Source organism: Perissodus microlepis, chromosome 17 (assembly GCF_051167445.1).
Source record: "Perissodus microlepis isolate ML-2025 ecotype Zambia chromosome 17, ASM5116744v1, whole genome shotgun sequence".
NCBI classification, from domain to species: Eukaryota; Metazoa; Chordata; class Actinopteri; order Cichliformes; family Cichlidae; genus Perissodus; species Perissodus microlepis.
The window spans coordinates 1,522,960-1,538,577 of NC_140477.1; the positions used below are offsets into that span (position 1 = coordinate 1,522,960).

Consider the following 15,618-nt stretch of genomic DNA (forward strand, 5'->3'; position numbering starts at 1 on the left):
CATATGATTGTAGGGTCTACTGTACAATATAAAGCACGGCTGTATAAATAAAATTGATTTGTGTAGAAAAGCGATTTAAGTGACTTTGACCATGGTGTGATCGTTGGTGCTAAATGGGCTGCTGAACTATTACAGACCACATCCACAAAATTGTCTTAACGCACTTTGTGCCCCTTAGTATCAGATGAGCATTGTCCAAACACCACAGCCTGCCTGAGCACCGTCCGTCCCTTCGTGACCACAGTGTACCCGTCTGCAGGTGTGGCATGTCACAAAGCTCGGATCATCCCGGACTGGTTTCTTGAACATGACGGTGAGTTCATTGTACTGGGATGACCTCCACAGTCCATTGCATCACTGGTGAAACAGGAATGTGTCGCTCAGCGATGATTTGAATTAATCTTTATTACACAAGTTTAAAGGTGCACGGACTTGTTACAGTAGAGAAGTAAAGGCGAAGACCAGATTGCACGAATCGCATGCTTTAACCTTCTTCATTATGCATTACATATATTCCTGTCTGTTCCTACAGAGACTGGCTTAGTGTTGTCTACAGCCAGCGTTCCCCTTTGTGACAAAGACGCATTCTTGTTGGCACTGCTTTCTGTGCCCTTTGTTTCCCTGTCAGTTTAGCCTTGATCAAATATTTATGTTTCCACGCTGAACTCCTCACCCTTCTTCCCCAGTTGGTGTCTTCTTGCCCCGTCTCTGACGACATTTGCACCTCTGTTACCCAGCACCACCGCTGCCTTTCTGCCTTTTCTGCGTCTCTGGCTTCTGGCTGTGCTATCTGACCTTTCCTCTTCCTGTGCTGCTCTGTCACCCTTTTTGTTGACTTTCATGTTCTGCGTTGATTAATTGCAAAACAAGGGAAGTGTAAACTAAAAGTGGGGCTTGTTGTCAGACAAATTAGTGGTAGTAAATTCTGGAGCTTTGTCTTTGAAGCCCTGCCCGTGTGCGATGGCCTCCGGGTCACTGTGTTTACTACATCTGTGAAAGTCGGATGTTTTGTATATCAGTAGGAAAGTTGTACTTCTTTGGGACCTCATAACGCTAATGGTGCCGCTCTGTGAAAGCTCAGTGGTTGTTGTCAATTTTATGTGTCCTGTTGATATTTTATCTACAAATTCATGATTCCCAGAAGAATAATTGTGCTGACGTCCTGCACCACTGTAGTGCTGATGGCTTAGATCTGCATTCATGTTTCGTAAGAACCAAAAAATGTAATTTTCATTCTTTTTATATGGAGGGTATATGACAGAGATCTGTGACAATAAAAGCGCAGCTCTGGATATTCTCGTCCATCAGTGCCTCGTGTTGACTAAACCTGAGGTGTTTTATTTTAGCTGAATCATCACGATTGCAAATATCAGTGCCCTGAGTTATAATAATGTAGTTAAACAAATTCAACATGATAACATTTCCTCATAATCATCAGTCTGCACACGAATGGAAAAAAGAGATGACGCATAAGCTTAACCTCATCGTCACAGTTTGGTCCATATGTGACTGATGATGGGTACTTTTAGCTTCCTGCAGGTTTGATTAATGACTGTCTGCTCCGGTGCAGCCAGTTCCACCCCTGCACGCATTTTACTTAAACCAGTGTGAGTGCATTCGTAGCTGTACACGGCACTGGAAACACTTGATGCGAAACAAAGGATTTCCTGAAAACAGGAGGCAGACCGGCTCACCTGTAACACACACATCCTTGTGTACAGCGAGTCTGGGAGATAATCCTGGTTTGTTTCTTATGTAATATGGAAACGAACTCAAATATTTGTTCTGTCTGTCCTTATTTCTTCCACTTCTGACGCAAGTTTGTCACAAAATGAAACTAAAACAAATCCTCGGGATTTATAAGACAGAACAGAAAAACTTTGTTGAGATGGAGCCGGTCAAAGGTCACCATGATCCCATTCTTGTGAATGCAGAACACCTGGAGGAAATATCTCTAAATTTAGCACAATTATTGCATCAGATTCAGGAATAAACTGAGTAGAATTTGTTGGTCAAAGGTTAAACATCTTCTGTGACTTCACACAAACTTAAATGAGGACACAACCTGTTAGATAATCGTGCAAATGATAGAAAACGTGCACTGGTATCTAACAGGATAAAAGAAGTGATGCTATTATGTACACAAATAGGCAAAGATGTTCTGCAAAAATGCTTTTGTGTCTGAACTTAAACACCGTGTTCACTAATCAAAGAGGAGGCGGTGACCGTCTCAGTGTTAATGCTCACGCACAAAATTCCTTAAAGGCGTCATAGGACGCGAGTCGGGCCTACGGACACCAGTGCTGCGTTTCCTTCGTTAACGTGCTGTGCCAGGCCGTCGCTGCAGCCGCCTCAGCTGCTGCTTGTTTGTGGGTCTCTCAGCTTTTGGTTATTGCATTTAAAAACTAAAAAGCATGTTTTTGTGAGTTCAGGCGGTTGGCTGTGACGTACATTTGGACCTCAAAGAATTATTACAGTGAAAAGATAAAGCGACACAAGCTTAACCTCTGAAATGAAAGAACAGGTCTCACGTGTGTGAAACTGGTTGTCAGTCACCTGCAGCTTTGAGTTTCTGGGAATGTTTGTATAAAGATGGCTGTAACGATGTAACTGTAACAGCACTTTTGTTTAACCCTGTAAAGCTGAACGTCTGGTAAAATAAAATAATAAAAAAAAACAGCATAACTGTTAACATCAAATGGTTGTTTATTCTTTTATTAAATATACAGTATTTACATGAATAGTAGCCATGAAACAGTCTTCCAGTCAGAAGCTGAAAACACTGCAAATAACACGACTTTTCACTGTATTTCTGTTGTTTTCCTGACATCTTTTTCATGTCCAAACGGATCCACAATAATCATAAAAGCAGACTTCTGTTTCCTGCCACAGACTGGATGTGCTCAGCGTGCTTATGACGAGAAAAGGAAGCAGTAAAGCCTGAAAACAGCAACGAAACTGGGAAATGACAGTTCATGAAGACTCAGCTGTTTTGTTGTTTTTCTTTCTTTTCTTTAAGCTGATCATAAAAACAAAGTGTTTTCAGTCAAATTCAGGATTCCTCTTTTTGACATCCAGTGTTTACGACTTCGAGCGACTCGGCTGACGTGACCACGTGTTTATGACTTAATGGACGTCTGTACTGTCATCCGGGCTACGTTAGCATCTCATGTGAAGACCTGCCAGCCACTGGGACACTTAACAGTTGCTATTTTAAGATTAGTCTGTTTATCACAGCCAAGTGAGCAGCTGCTGCCTGAAGCCGTGTCTGAGTCTTTGTTACATTTTTAATGTCAGCGGGACGAAATTTCATCGTTTCACAGCAAACAAAAGTATTTTTCCAGAGTCAGTTTTTCTACCTGCACAGACAGACACACAAAAGGACATATGTACACCTATTTCTTACATTTACCTGGGTACAAACATGCTTTCAGAGCAGAAGTTCAAAAACACATGATGCAGTTACTATATGGAGGCAAAGTATCTGCACACTCTAGTATATACACATGCTTTAAAAAACAAAGTCCTGAGCACTGTGGGCTGGATTTGCCTCTCTCCTCTCTCTGACCACCAGGACGCATTATTTCATTTCACCTGGAAGATAAAACATCAAAAAATTGTAAGTAAAATAAGCTGGACGTGTAAAGGTCTCATCCCTGCTCAGCATCAGTATTTTATCATTGTCACAGGGATGATATCTGCAGGCTGATGAAGCTTCGAGCTCGCAGTAAACAGCAATCTGAACGTTTACCGTTGGAGCTTTGAAGATGCCGGTCATTCCTACAGAAGTCCAGTTAGTTGGAGTGTGTCTGCCCTGCAGCGAGGACGCCTGAAAGCCTGCAGGTTTAGCGCCGGGCTGCAAAACAAAGGATTATTTCAGTCATTTAACGTTAGACACAGTCAGCACATTAGTGCAGCTTTCTTTTGTCATCTCGCTTCTCCATCCGCCCTGCAGCTGCTGCAGATTCTCAGATTCCTGTCCAATTCCCCCTCACCACCTCACCTCTGCACTGACGTCTATGTAATCACCAGATCTGCTGTAATTTCAGAGCTCAGAGGTGGATGACACTCTGAGAAGGATGTGACATGATTACATCTCTGCTTTTGGGGATAAATAATAATTCCAATTGGAGGGAAATCGAATCTTCATCAGCTGAGATTCAAGATTGAGTCAAATGTAAATACAATAAGTGAACATCTGTCCCGAGTCCTAATCAAGCTCTCGTTCTGTGACAGAGTATTTGTTTGTTTATTTGTTCGTGTCTTTTACCTTCACATTGGACAGTTGTTGTCTCAGTTCTTCCTTCTCCCGCAGTAATTTCTCAACCTGTGGAAAGTACACACGGTGTAAGTCAAACAGTGTTTGTGTCTAATATGAAACTGCAGGATTTGCACTCTTAGAAAAGCAGATAAAAACAGGAGTAGATGAACATAAACGGTGCATTTGCTTTGTAACGACACAGTGGGCTCTCACTTCCCGTCCATCCAGATCTGATTTACCTTATCATCATGAGCTTTTTGTGCGATCTGCGACTGTTTGGACGTTTTTTCAACAAACTCTGAGTGATTGCGTTGACACTCCTCGAAGTCGGAGATTAAGTGTTTGTTTTTCACTTCCAGCTGACTGGACTTTTCTTGAATTTCAGACACCTGAGAGCAAAACAACACAATTTTATTTTAATCTTGGACAACATATGAGTAGATAGAATTTTTTTTTTGCTTTCCCTGCTGCAATTTTGAGTAAAAACATGAAAAATATCTAAATATTTATGACGTTTCGAACATTTTTAAGCTGCTTTGAGAACTTTGACCCGACACTTTCAAGGCGTCTGAGGCTCATTTTAAAGTGCTGCATCAGCAGAGACACATACTTCACGTCTGCTTTAACCTGGCACTGCCTCACAGGACATCTGTCTCTTTAGCTGCATTTATCAGCAATGATACAATGCAGAGACTTCCTCCCTTGAGAAAGCGGTTTCCCACTCAGATTGTACTCTGGGATATTCCACAGAATTAACTTCTTCAGGGAGAGTTCAAAAGTTTAAAGGCTGAAAGTCTGGCTGAAAATAAACACGTCCTCTCCCTTTAATTCAGATGAAACTGAGGTTATTGTACTCGGCCCTGAAAATCTTAGAAATATGGTATCTAAGCAGATTCATACTCTGGATGGCATTACCTTGGCCTCCAGTAACACTGTGAGGAACCTTGGAGTCATTTTTGACCAGGACATGTCCTTCAACGCACATATTAAACAAATATGTAAGACTGCTTTCTTCCATTTGTGCAACATCTCTAAAGTTAGAAATATCCTGTCTCAGAGTGACGCTGAAAAACTAGTTCATGCATTTATTACTTCCAGGCTGGACGACTGTAATTCATTATTATCAGGAAGTCCTAAAAACTCCCTGAAAAGCCTTCAGCTAATCCAAAATGCTGCAGCAAGAGTCCTGACAGGGACTAGAAAGAGAGAGCAGATTTCTCCTGTTTTGGCTTCCTGTTAAATCCAGAATTCAAAATTCAATTCAATTCAATTCAATTTTATTTATATAGCGCCAAATCACAACAAAAGTCGCCTCAAGGCGCTTCATAGATACAGAGAAAATCCTGCTCCTCACATACAAGGTCTTAAATAATCAGGCCCCATCTTATCTTAATGACCTTGTAGTACCATATCACCCTATTAGAGCACTTCGCTCTCACACTGCAGGCCTACTTGTTGTTCCTAGAGTATTTAAAAGTAGAATGGGAGGCAGAGCCTTCAGTTTTCAGGCCCCTCTTCTGTGGAACCAGCTTCCAGTTTGGATTCAGGAGACAGAAACTATCTCTACTTTCAAGATTAGGCTTCAAACTTTCCTTTTTGCTAAAGCATATAGTTAGGGCTGGACCAGGTGACCCTGAATCCTCCCTTAGTTATGCTGCAATAGACGTAGGCTGCCGGGGATTCCCATGATGCATTGAGTTTTTCCTTTCCAGTCACCTTTCTCACTCACTATGTGTTAACAGACCTCTCTGCATTGTATCATATCTGTTATTAATCTCTGTCTCTCTTCCACAGCATGTCTTTATCCTGTCTTCCTTCTCTCACCCCAACCAATCACAGCAGATGGCCCCGCCCCTCCCTGAGCCTGGTTCTGCTGGAGGTTTCTTCCTGTTAAAAGGGAGTTTTTCCTTCCCACTGCCGCCAAAGTGCTGCTCATAGGGGGTCATATGATTGTTGGGCTTTTCTCTATGAAGCGCCTTGAGGCGACTTTTGTTGTGATTTGGTGCTATATAAATAAAATTGGATTGAATTGAATTCAAGTAGTTAATTTACTGAAGCAAACCTCTTTTATGCAGTCATCTCTCTTCCACGTTATATCTCACTATATTTATCTGACCTTTCAGAATAAAATGAGAACTGAAATTACGATTGCCTATCAGCCCTTCTTTAAAAACAAAAACAGATCTGGTTGATTGTCTGATCTGATACATCTCTGAGTTGGCAGCAGCTGCACCAAAGAGTGATTTGAAAGTATAACCACGGTTCCACTGAGGCATTAAAAAAGTTAAATTACCATTTTCCCCACATTGTCGAGATAAACCTGGAACTTGTTCTCCACGTCTCTGGACAGGTTCGTGCAGCTGTTTTTGATCTTGTCCATGTGCTCCCGCTGGCTGCTGCAGGTGAGGTGAAAGGTGAGCTGGTGAGGAAACAGTTTGTTAATCCGGTCCAAGAATTCTCTGGTCACCGTCGTGATGCCTTCTAGAGAATTTGCAAAGTCCTCTTTGCACTTGCTGGTGGAGGCAGAAAGAATAAAATAAAACGCTTTAACTTTGCTTATTTTTCAGGTTGTTTCAGTCGCACACGCCACACACACGTACCTGGTGTACAAGGCGTGCTGCTCCCTGAGAAAGGTGTTGTCGCGCCGCAGCTCGACCACCTCGTCGTTGAGGCGCGTTCGGTCTTTGACGGCTGTGTCTAACTCATCCCGCAGATTCTGCACCGTCTGGGTGAAGTTTGAGTTGACAACGTCCAGCTTGGCTTCCCGCTGATCGTAGAGTCTCTTCAGATTACTCAGCTCGCCTGGAGGATTCAGACAGAAACTGTCACAGGGAGACTGGAAGCGACGATTTTACTCTTATTAAGGCCAACTCCAATAATGCTAATTAAGGCTTAACGCATCATTTATTAGTGCTTCAGAGTTATTAGATAATGAGTTTCCAGATGTTTTGCAACATGTTTAACTGTTTGGGCAGAAAGAGATCAACCTCGCTACCCAAACGCGTTTTGGGTAAAAGATCCGCAGCATCAAGATTCTTTTAACTGTTCGACTTCAGAATGACCTCTGCAGACACTGTTTGTGTTTCATGTTTGATGAGACGATAAATGCCTGAGAAGAAGAAGATGGCACTGAGGTACATACTGCTCGTGCTGCTTCTAGTAATATGGGGCTGTATCGGAGGGAGGGGGCGCCGTGCTAGGTTCAGTAACCTGTTGCAGTCCTCCTGTGAAGAAAAAACACACAAAGACATTTGAAGAATGATTCACGATTATATTTTCTTGCACTGGTGGCCAACGGGGAAGTGAACTTACAGACTTTTTCTTCAGATCCTGCTCCGTCTTGTTGGCATCAATCTTCTGCTTCGCCATCTCTTTCTCCAGAGCTGCTCTCTCCTCAGCGCGAGCCTTCAGCTGAGCTTCCAGCTTACTTTTCTCCTTCCTCAGCTCGATGTTGTTGTCACTCAGTTTATTGAAGCCCAGCTCCAGCTCCTGCAGGATAACAGCACTCAGCATCAAAGCCATCTCTGCTTCTTACAGCTCTACACATGATGGTAGAACAACTGGGAAATCAAGTAAAATACTAAAATAATTAGAATTAAAATATTTACAGTAAAAAAACAACAACACATTAATGGTTTCTGAACATGACATCACTGAAATCTAAGAAAACCTCTCAGAAAATAATCCCACTAATAAGCGGTTGTATTGTTATTTAAGGTGGGCCTGGACATTCAAATGTCTTTAAAAATATTTGAATGCTTCAGTTTGATAAACCAAACTTAGACCAGCTCACTGACCTTGACCCTTTTATCTGCTGCAGTCTTCTCCGGCTGTCCATAGATGACAAAAAGCACCAAGCTGACAATGATGAGTGACTGGATGAGAGAAGAAAAGAGGAAGACGATCCTCATGTAGTAGCCGCAGCTCTTCGCTTTGGACTTGTTCAGGTACCTTACCTCTGGGCTCAGTTTGGCCCGAGAGTAGCTGGAGCTGTACATGACTGACTACAGAGAAATTATTTGTCCATAAAGAAAATCCGCAAGTATTCCCCCTGGAAGATGGAAGAAGTCGAGCGTGCAGTGAGGTGATGGTTTCCCGGTCTTCTGCTCGCCTTTTACAGCTCTGCAGCACTGCTGACGTGAAGAAGCAGACAGGCACAAGTGGCAGGCAATGATGGACGTAAACAATGACCCTTAGGTGTCCAGAAGGGTCATGTTTATAATTGGTGCTAGAGGCACACTTCCTGCCCATCCCAGCCCAACCTCTCCTGCCTCTTCCCCTCCCGTCCCTAATCAGCCTGTGCCGCAGGACAGCCTCCTGCTGCAAAGCTGCCCAAGTTATCAGAAACTTTCCATGGAACGTTTGAAACAAAAATAAGTTGGTGTGATGGGAATTAGATTTAAAGATCTTCAAGACACGTTTCAAGACATAAATAAATTTAAAGCTTTTCAACAAAAACTGTAAGAAAACCGTCAGTTCTAACAAAATGTGCTCACGCTGCCTAAAGAAGTCGCCTTTGCAGAGGACTGTGGCTGCATGCTCTCCTGTAGTGGAATCTACTAACTCTATTAAATGACCTTAAATTAGGGTTTAAAATAAGTGAGCAATCACTTCATTGTGCCTCGGTGGTAACGGGTCGGACCCACTTTTGCATTCAGAAGCACCTTAATAATAATTTGTGGCACAGAAACAACAAAGTGCTGCAAACATTTCTCAGGGATTTTGGTCCATATTGGTGCGACAGCATCACAGCGGCATCAGAAGAAGGTGCACTGCAGTCATAGATATGGACCAACAACACCCAGGCTGGGCTGCAGCGGGATGGGTCGATGATTTGATTTCATGCTATTTGCAGCAGAAATCAAAACTCAACAGACCGGGCAACATTTTTCTAATCTTCTGTGGTCCAGTTTCAATCCTCAGTTTCCTGTTGGCAGGTGAGGCCTCCTGCTGCTGGGGCCCATCTGCCACAGTCGTTCATAGATGCTCTTCTACAAACGTTGGTTGAAGCGCTCTGGTTTTTCTTTGTATTACTGTACGGTCTTGACCTTACAGTATAAAGTAACAGTTGTGATTTGCCACTACATAAATAAAACCTCTTTTTTTAACACTAGAGATGGTTGTGCAGTAAAATCCCAGCAGATCAACAGTTTCTCAAATACTCCAAGCAGCTCAGCTGCATCAACAACCACGCCACATTCAAAGCCAGTTTGCATAAACTACATGCATCATATTTTCTCAGATAAATATCCAATCAGTCAGGACTCATGTCCACCAGAATTAAAAGCACAGACGTTCAGTACTTCAGTAAGACTGCTTATGGTTTTTTTTTACACATGACTTCATGTGATATAAAAATAATGAAGAAACAACAGGAAATATTCCTATTTAATTATAGCTGCTGCAGACTGATGTATTCCCCTGGTGCTTGATGAACAATATAAACCATTTAAGGAGTAAAAGCAGAAAATGCCAAACAAAAAATTTTTTTTCCAGCATATCCTGTCTTGAACGAGCACGGAAAGGAGTCATGGTAGTGGAGGAGTGAAGGAGTGAAAACAATAGGGACCTGTCATTCTGTGGGGATGGGCAATAACAAATTCTCCCTGCAGAGCGCAGACACCCTTCACCCCCCGTCCCACCCACGGCATCCACGGCAGAGCCGGTGACGTCAGGCGCAGTCGGGTCTGCCGGGGAAGGGTGTGAAAGGGGAAAGGGCCTCTGAGCCTGAAGCTTTCCTGCTCCCTATTGTCTCTCTGACAACCTGTCCTCAAGTGGAAAAAACTTATTTATGAGGCACGTTAAGAGTGACAGAAGACAACGAGTCGGGAAAGAGGTGTTAGATAACGTGAACAAAAGCAGGAAACCAAATGGCTGAAGACCGTGATAAGACACCTTTTAAGATAACAGACTAGACATCTTTGAGGTGACGGGAAAACATATTTTACAGCTAAAGCGGTGATTCTCAACCTGGGGGACAGAGCGCTGCAGCTCACGAACAACGAGGGGAAAATATGGAGCGGAACCAAAATGAATATGATAGAGACATGACTGATGCTGTCAGTGCTTCACTAACATTCAACTGGCTTCAACCAGCACATGAAGCATCAGAACAAGACTGAGAACCTCCACACTGAATTAATCTTCATGCTACAACTGGAGAAGACTTCCTGTTTACAGTGGTGTCTGCTGCTCGACTGCTTAATCATCGCCATAAACACGAATATAAAGACATCTGAGCTGCAGTGAAATCATAGTTACAGCTGAAGGAAAATATCCCAGCAGAGGCTTTGCTGCCATCTCCTGACAAAAGCTAGACATTAAAAAAATGACAAATACACGAACACGACCAGTGTCATTAAACAAACTTTTTTAATCCGCAGAAACAGTTTTACAAACGTCATCTGTACACAACGTGTTTCGAGTGCATCTACGGGCAGTGCAAAGGGCCATTTCTACAATCATACCCTTTATTTTTTCATTGCCTATGTAACATAACGTAAGTGTGACAGCTAAGAAAGAAAACAAGCCATTATAAAACAAAGTAGATTAAAACAGGCAACAGAAGTACAGGCAGGATCACATACTTTATGACATGTGTCTCTGTGATTCACTACTTCAAATTAAGGTTCATTAGTTTCCTGATCGTCTGCTTTGGAGCAGTGGTGTGTGTTAGAAAGCAATAAGAGATGAATGTTGCCTTTACACCGTTTAGCTGCTCTTTTATCTTTTTCTCGACACCTGCAGCTAACAGCTGCATGAGTTCTGCAGTTAAGATGAAGAAAAATCACTCGTCTATTTTAGTATGGACATACAATGTCTGTGCAGTTGGCAACTTACCAAACCCCTTGGTTATCCTTAGATCTACACCTACATCCCAAATAATACATGAATTACAGCAGCTAAGAGAAAAAAATGGTCATAATGTGGAGGAAAAACCAAAACGCGTGCGTGTGGATTTCACAGAGAAGCCAGTGTCCCATTTTAAACTGCTGCCTCAATGTCCTGGGGGTCGTCCCCCTCCAGCAGGCTGTAAGATGCATGACTCTGGAAAGGCCTTTGTAAAGGGTGAGCCAGAAGTTTGGCCATGCAATTGTGCAGCTCAATGGCGGGTCCGCCTAAGGAAACCTCAAAGCGATAACACATGCCCTTAGAGTCCAGGTTACTGAAAGAGGTGAAGTTGTCCTGGAGAAAAAGCAAATACTCAGTTTAAGAGTATGCAAGAGAATATCAGGTGAGACAGTGTAAAACAGCTTATTACATACAGAATCAAAAGGCCGGTGCTGGTTTTTAGTGTCAGTACAGCAGTTTTATCATCACTGGGTGTGAACACAAGAGCAGAAAAGGGTTTGAAGGTGAGTCGGGTGTGCAAAAGCTCCACAGCCCAGAGTTCGGCATCGCTGTCTTACAATGTGCAGAAAATTTTTTAAGCTTGGAGGTATAGATGGTTCATTTTTTCAAATATATATTTTGGGCCTTTAATGAGATGGGACAGTGGAGAGAAGACATGAAAGCTGGGAGACGATGCAGGGGACGACATGCAGTAATTGCCTCAGAGCAGAGCTTAAACGCTCAAACCAGTAACTACAGCGGTGCCCTGGTTCACATTTAACATGCCACAGAGGCTTTTCAAACATGCTGAACACTGAAGAGAAACAAGGACGTACTTTATGTTTAGTCAAGTAAAGGTTTGGATTTTTTCCAAGGTTACAACATACACTCACTGGACCTTGTTGGTACCGCTTGTCTCAGCTGTCTCAATCCTTTGGGTCACTGATTCAACAAAACGCTGGAAACATTTCTCAGAGTTTTTGGTTCATCTTGACATGATAGCATCACGCAGTTGCTGCACAGTCATCGTGGAAATCTCCCGTTCCACCACATCTGAAAGGCCAACGCGCTCTAACGGCAGAGGCCATCTAAGTGCAGTGACCTCATCGTCACGTTCAAGAAACCAGCTTGAGATGATTTAAGCTTTATGAGATGGTGCGTTACGCTGTTGGGAGCAGCCATCAGGAGATCGCATCACTGTGGTCAGCAACACTACTCAGGGGTGTCCAACTCCAGGCCTCAAGGTGTCCTGCAGGTTTCAAATGTGTCCTTGATCCAACACAGCTGGTTTAAATAGTTCTCCAGAGGCCTGGCAATGAACTCATCGTGTGATTCAGGTGTGTTGCCCCAGGGTGAGATCTAAAACCTGCAGGACACCCTCGAGACCTGGAGTTGGACACCCCTGGTTTAAACGATTCTCAGCTGGTACTAAAAGGACCAAAGTGTGCCAAGGAAATATCTGCCACACTCCAATCTTCTAATTTTGTTGAACCTGTGCGGAGCGTAGCCTCAGTTTCCTGTTTGTAACTGACAGGAGTGGCAGCCAGTGCGCTCTCCTGCTGTTGTAGCCCGTCTGCTTCAACATTAAGGCACCAAAACACGTCACGTTTAAAGTGACTTAAATCACCTGCTATGCTGACACGTGATTGGCCGATTGGATATTTGCATTAACAAGCAACTGATCGCGTGTACCTAAGAAAGTAACCAATGAGTGTATAGTGTGTGTGGTTTGTGTAATACTTGCTAGCTCAAGTTTGTTGTCAGTAAAGCACTCACGCACAGTGTGCCATTATTGTGTCGTCTTATCCACTGAACTAACTTATTTTAGCAGATTTGATCTTGAGCACGAGTTATTTTATGTTCCTCTGTTTTCTTATTCCTCATGTTAATAATCATCCACACATTCCCCCTTTGGTAGGACAGTAACTGCATCGCTGTGGCACAGCATGAAGCTTGTTTGACTCCTTTAACCACCCGGTCAGTGACAGTCTAAGGCTGCGGTCAGTTTGAGACTGGATACTATTTGATCCAATGGTTTATGGACCGAGACCTCTGATGAATGTTTCCAGCACCTTGTTGAACCTGTGCCATACAGATTTAAGGCACTTCTGAAGGTAAAAGGGCGTCAAACCTGGTACATGGAGCTGCTGCACACAGTTTGAACCAATAACCCTCCATCACCAGCTTCTGCACTCACCCTCCAGCTGGTCTCATCCCCCTGCTCTTCCACCCCGTTGTGCAAATAGACCACGTCGAAGAAAAAATATGGCGACTGCAGCATTTTCTGTGACAGGACAGAGAAACACAAAGTGCACAGTCAGGAACAGGTCCCACGTGTAAAAACTAAAATACAGACACAAAGAGAGACTGTGCTGTACTTACACTAACAGCCTCAGATGGGTTGAACTGCAGCTGCCCAGCATGACGGCTGTAGATAAGCACAGTCCGCACCACATACGGAGGCGGGATAGTCTGAATATTCTCCATCAACGGCAGCTCGATTTTCTGACGTCTGCAAAGGCACAAAATGAGCAAACACTCAGTTGAAACTCGCATTTTTAATCAAATTTACAGCAGATCTGCTACTTACATGACATTAAGGAGATCTTCCAGGTCTATAAAAGGGGAGTTAAGGGTCGAAACCAAACATCTAGAAGTTACTAGCATTTTTTTGTCAATTTCAGTTTAAGGATACTGAAGGACTCGCACACGTTGGTCTCCAGGTCATACAAGCAGCTACACAGCTCCCTGGGATCAGAGGTAAAGCCTGACAGCTGAGATATGTCCACAGATGGATTAAATGACGTTACATTAGGGAAGTGCATTCAACCGCCATAGACAACAACAAAAAAAGGAACTACATGATCATGCCCAAACAAACGGCTAAGAGTGTGTTGAGTCTTCTACATTTTTTAGAAGTCACACATAAGAAAGAGCATCCTAACAGCTCTCGTACTCACCCACAGGGCGTCATCGTTGACGACCACCAGAGCAAACTCGTGCCGTTTGTCAATCTTGTGTTTTGTTCTGACAAACATCTCAATCATCTTCTGGGATATGTTCAGAGCATTCGTTTTAGACCTAGGTTGAAAAACAGTCAAATTAGGCGGTGAAACTTTGACGACACACAATGAAGTTTAACATGCAGCCGCCTACCCGTTAAAGGACTCCAGCTTTGGCAAAGACATCTCTTCAGAAAGATCTAAGCAGATAATCTGTCATAAAAGAGAAGAACTGACAGTGAAAATGACTTTTTTTTTTCTTGTGACTCTTCAAAAATCAGAAATGCTAAGTGGACCCACCACTTTCTCTGGGCAGTTTACGCGGGGCACTCTGAGCTGATACTCTGCCGGTGAAGGGACGGACGTGGTGAGTGTGGGGTGCTGCTGTGTGGACTTTGGCCTGTCTTTGGTTGACACGGCCGTAGTGGACAGTGGTACCGCAGCACTGGCCGCAGCAGTCGCACCTGTGACGGCAGTGGGAGCCACAGCCTGAGCCGTAGACACTGAGATGGTTGCGGTGGTGGAACTTGGAGGGCTGTCGCTGGTCGAGGCCTCACCTTCTCCCTCCACACGACTTCCCACGGCAGGCTGAGATATGCTGGGGTTCCCGTTGCCTCCGAGGCTGCCAGTGCTGCTGCGTCGGTCCTCAGCACCCTCTGGGTTGGAGCGCGTTCGAGGTCGGAGCTCTACGAGGCGCTCCTCTCCATCTGCCTGGCCGGGCTCTGGTGTGTCCATTGATAAAGGAGGAAGCTACAGAACTGGAGGTGGTGAGGTGAAGTTAGATAAGTTATTCTGGATCTCAAAGATTTCTAGCATTTTAACAGGTGATGGAATCACTTGACATTAAAAGGCTGGTATAATATTTTTAACTTTTCTTGCTGTCCATCCTTCACAAAGACCAACAAGTGCAAATCCACCTAAAATCCTAAACACGGGCTTCTCATAAACGGCAAACACCGCTTGTCCCTATCTTACAGAGGGCACATTTACACCAGACCACCACACAACCATTCTCATCAACTTTAAAATCATATTTCTACTTTCAGTGCAAACTCAGTCCAGTGTAAAGTTCATTTTACACACAAGGACCGCTTCTCTACGTGTTAGCTCGAGTGTAATGTGTAGATAAACGCGGTGGTGTATATTTACAGGAAATATTATTAATTGGTAAAAGCTTGAGTCAATGCGACCAGAAAACCTGACAAAGTGCTAAAAACCACAGCAGACAGAGCAGCTGATGCTCCACGGCTGTAGCAACATTAGCCGTTAGCATTAGTTAGCTTTAACTAAAACAAATACGTCAAATCAGTCACTCTGTGAACTGAAGTATAACTTTTACATTTGGAAGAAGAAGAACAGACACTTACTTAATTATTACGACAGGTCTTGTATTTATATACGGTAAAAACTCATTGAGGACTGAGAAATATTCCAACAGCGAGCTAACATTTGTTTTGAACGGACACTTCCTGAACGGAAATGAGATAACCAGAAACTGGAACGGGTACAATGGAATTGTGGGTA

At 43.5% G+C, this 15,618-nt stretch overlaps 2 protein-coding genes across 2 annotated transcripts; both read right to left on the reverse strand.

Moving 5' to 3' along the window:
- Positions 1-2,688: 2,688 nt before the first annotated feature.
- On the reverse strand, positions 2,689-8,441 carry plvapb (plasmalemma vesicle associated protein b). Its single transcript, XM_084909941.1, has 9 exons — positions 8,059-8,441; positions 7,574-7,750; positions 7,404-7,485; positions 6,862-7,063; positions 6,555-6,774; positions 4,501-4,650; positions 4,271-4,327; positions 3,752-3,856; positions 2,689-3,594 (listed from the first exon to the last, which is right to left on the reverse strand). The coding sequence occupies exons 1-9, from the start codon at positions 8,257-8,259 to the stop codon at positions 3,586-3,588; spliced, it is 1,203 nt and encodes a 400-aa protein (XP_084766067.1). The 5' UTR covers positions 8,260-8,441; the 3' UTR covers positions 2,689-3,585.
- A 2,173-nt stretch (positions 8,442-10,614) lies between these two features.
- Positions 10,615-15,584, reverse strand: babam1 (BRISC and BRCA1 A complex member 1). Its single transcript, XM_084910979.1, has 9 exons — positions 15,462-15,584; positions 14,395-14,852; positions 14,249-14,307; positions 14,053-14,173; positions 13,788-13,866; positions 13,683-13,707; positions 13,475-13,604; positions 13,290-13,376; positions 10,615-11,446 (listed from the first exon to the last, which is right to left on the reverse strand). Exons 2-9 carry the CDS (start codon positions 14,827-14,829, stop codon positions 11,246-11,248), a joined length of 1,137 nt encoding a protein of 378 aa, XP_084767105.1. The 5' UTR covers positions 14,830-14,852; positions 15,462-15,584; the 3' UTR covers positions 10,615-11,245.
- Between the last annotated feature and the right edge of the window lie 34 nt (positions 15,585-15,618).

What these genes read in the sequence shown, in the direction of transcription:
- plvapb (XM_084909941.1), bottom strand. Translation starts at nt 8,259, where the DNA reads ATGTACAGCTCCAGCTACTCTCGGGCCAAACTGAGCCCAGAGGTAAGG. An exon ending in CAGCACGCCTTGTACACCAG is followed by an intron (nt 6,775 to 6,861) that starts GTACGTGTGTGT and finishes TGCCTCCACCAG; the next exon opens with CAAGTGCAAAGAGGACTTTG. An exon ending in AACAACTGTCCAATGTGAAG is followed by an intron (nt 3,857 to 4,270) that starts GTAAAAGACACG and finishes TTTGTTTTGCAG; the next exon opens with CCCGGCGCTAAACCTGCAGG.
- babam1 (XM_084910979.1), bottom strand. Translation starts at nt 14,829, where the DNA reads ATGGACACACCAGAGCCCGGCCAGGCAGATGGAGAGGAGCGCCTCGTA. An exon ending in AAGCTGGAGTCCTTTAACGG is followed by an intron (nt 14,174 to 14,248) that starts GTAGGCGGCTGC and finishes TTTTCAACCTAG; the next exon opens with GTCTAAAACGAATGCTCTGA. An exon ending in GGGATGAGACCAGCTGGAGG is followed by an intron (nt 11,447 to 13,289) that starts GTGAGTGCAGAA and finishes CTTTTTCTCCAG; the next exon opens with GACAACTTCACCTCTTTCAG.